We start from the raw sequence: 2,419 nt of genomic DNA on the forward strand, positions 1-2,419 counted from the left end.
TATAACCCCTGTGAGAATGAATTATGATTTGAGAAAAAAATAAATAAATTATTAAAAAAAAAGTTCTAAGCCAGATGCTGGCCTCCAAACTTATATATACTATCCTGACCTTCAAAGGGCCATTGACAAGAACATCAAACAGCTAGAGACTGACATCACTAATTGGAAGACATCCCTCATTTCTCTGTCTGAAGAGACCTCTAAAAATCGCAAAGATCCTTATTGGACTTGATTTACTCTATTACAATAGAAAAGGCTGTGTACAGCTCCTGACTGTGTACAGCCCTTAAAGAAGAAAGTTGCCTATACATAGACAAGACCGCGATGGTTAAAGAGAACATGAGAAAGGTCAGAGAAGGCCCTGAGAAAAGCCAGAGAGAGAAAGAGAAAGATGAGTGCTGGTACAAGAATTGGTTTTGAGCCTCTCCATGGTTTTCAACCCTACTTCCTCCCATCTAGGGACCATTATTTGGGTTATTTTTGCTTACTTCTTTTGGTCCCTGGGCCTCAAATAGGCTGACTAACTCTGTGAAACAACAGATAAATAATTTGGTTCAAAACTGTAAGGGACCCCCGAGGGGGAGACCCCACTCTCACCCGGAGTTGCTTGCACCCAAGGAAACACGGAGACCTGCTTGATGCAAAATAGCAAAAGGTAGTGTACTGGCAAGGGGCCCTCGGGTCAGTCAGATTTGTGAATAGTCCTCAGGTGATGGTGGTATGTGGATGATTGGCGGAAACGCTTGCTACATTGGGGACAGGCATAAGGATTTTCTCCTGTGTGAATCCTCTCATGAGTGTTCAGGTTGGTTTTGTATCTGAAGGGCCTTTTACATGTGCTGCATTTGAAAGGCTTCTTTGTCTTGTGTATGATCTCATGAGATTTGAGGTCAGAGCGTTGTTTGAATATTTCCTGACAGGTGGCACAGACAAATGGATGATTTTTCAGGTGAGTTCTCTGGTGGGATGCAAGGTGACAGGCATATTTGAAGGTCCTAGGGCATTTTTCACACTTGTGTGGTTTGCGATCTCTATCAAGTTTCTTTTGATGACTTTCACATGGTGAGTTTGCCTCATGATTCTGACAAAGAAGGACAGGCTCAGAGGTAGGCTGCTCTGGCCTGGAGAGAAACCCTGGTACCTCCTTAGGGTCTTCTTCAGAAAATGGTTCCTCAAGTGACTCTTGCTGGCATGTGGATGTTCCTTGAGTTTCTCTTGTAGAATCCTGAAGAACCCTATAAGAAACATCTGCCATCTCAGGCTCAGGATGATGCATTCTCTGGTTAATGTAAAGGGAGTCCATCTTTTTCCTGGGAATATTATCACCACTATAGAATTGGGTAGCATTTGTGGAAGTGTTATAACAATCTTTCTTGTCTTCAGAGATGTTTCTTCTGGAGAAATCCATTGGATGCAACTCCGTGGGGACTTCTGTAGTAGTAGGAGTACTCAGGAACTCTTCATGATGGCTGGAGTTGCCTTGACTTGCTCTTGTGGCACCTTGAGGGAACTGAGAAAAACCATGTCCCTCTTCATGCTCAGGATACTGCTCTCTCTGGATGATAAGAAGGGAGTTGATCTCATTTCCAATACAGCTATCACCAACATTTCCTTCAGTAAAATTCCAAGACGTATTACATTCATTTTCACTGTTTTCTTGTCCTTTGGAAAGAAGACAATCTATGAAAATGTACCCAAAATGGATCCCCTGGAAACATGCCTCTTCTGTCCAGGTTACCCACTAACCTGTGGTCAATAATACATCTTGTGTGATGTCGGCTGGCATCCTTGCATTCTCTGGTGTTGTCCTTATTGTTGATTTCTGTTGTTTCAAAAGCTTGATGACTTCTTTTAATGACATGTTTTCAGGAAAGAAGGCTTCCTTTCCTTGCATGGAGACATGGACCTGCAAACAAAGCCAGGTTCCCCTTGTCCATGAGTCTGTGAATTGAGATGCCTACCCACAACCTGATAGCACAGGAAGACTGGACCATTGATTAGCTTCTTAGTCTAGCCCTTATGTCTAATCATCTTTTCCTGACACTCACAAATTCTGAGTTCTAAAGTCACTATAGACACTGTATTCCAAATGTTGAGTCAATGTCCCTAGAAAAACACAAGGTCATGTTCCTTTGAGCTCTGCCCACCAAAGATCCCTTAACTGGTCAACACATTGAAAGAGGATAAGCCTTTCTTAAGGTGGCCATAACTTCACCTTATCTTTTTTTTAAGTGTAGTGTCTCAAGAAAGCACAAGGCTTGCTCTGAGGAATATGACTTGATACTATGGGAGTGGTGTAATCAGTATGTATTTCCAATCATGTCATTTTAAACTTAAAATAAAACTTAAAGCATATTTAATGTATAGCATGTACCTTGCAAGATGTGTTTAAAATATTTAACCTAGCACTTGAGAAGCA

General features: G+C 41.8%; 1 protein-coding gene across 1 annotated transcript; it reads right to left on the reverse strand.

Annotated features, from left to right (window-relative positions):
- Positions 1-682: 682 nt before the first annotated feature.
- On the reverse strand, positions 683-1,906 carry LOC114633442 (zinc finger and SCAN domain containing protein 4C-like; the record flags this gene model as incomplete). The annotated part of the gene is made up of 2 exons (XM_028782013.1): positions 683-1,662; positions 1,747-1,906. Coding segments are annotated over 2 exons (1,140 nt in total), but the record flags the coding sequence as incomplete, so codon positions are not given.
- Positions 1,907-2,419: the final 513 nt, after the last annotated feature.

Source organism: Grammomys surdaster, unplaced genomic scaffold (genome assembly GCF_004785775.1).
Source record: "Grammomys surdaster isolate TR1022 unplaced genomic scaffold, NIH_TR_1.0 658, whole genome shotgun sequence".
NCBI classification, from domain to species: Eukaryota; Metazoa; Chordata; class Mammalia; order Rodentia; family Muridae; genus Grammomys; species Grammomys surdaster.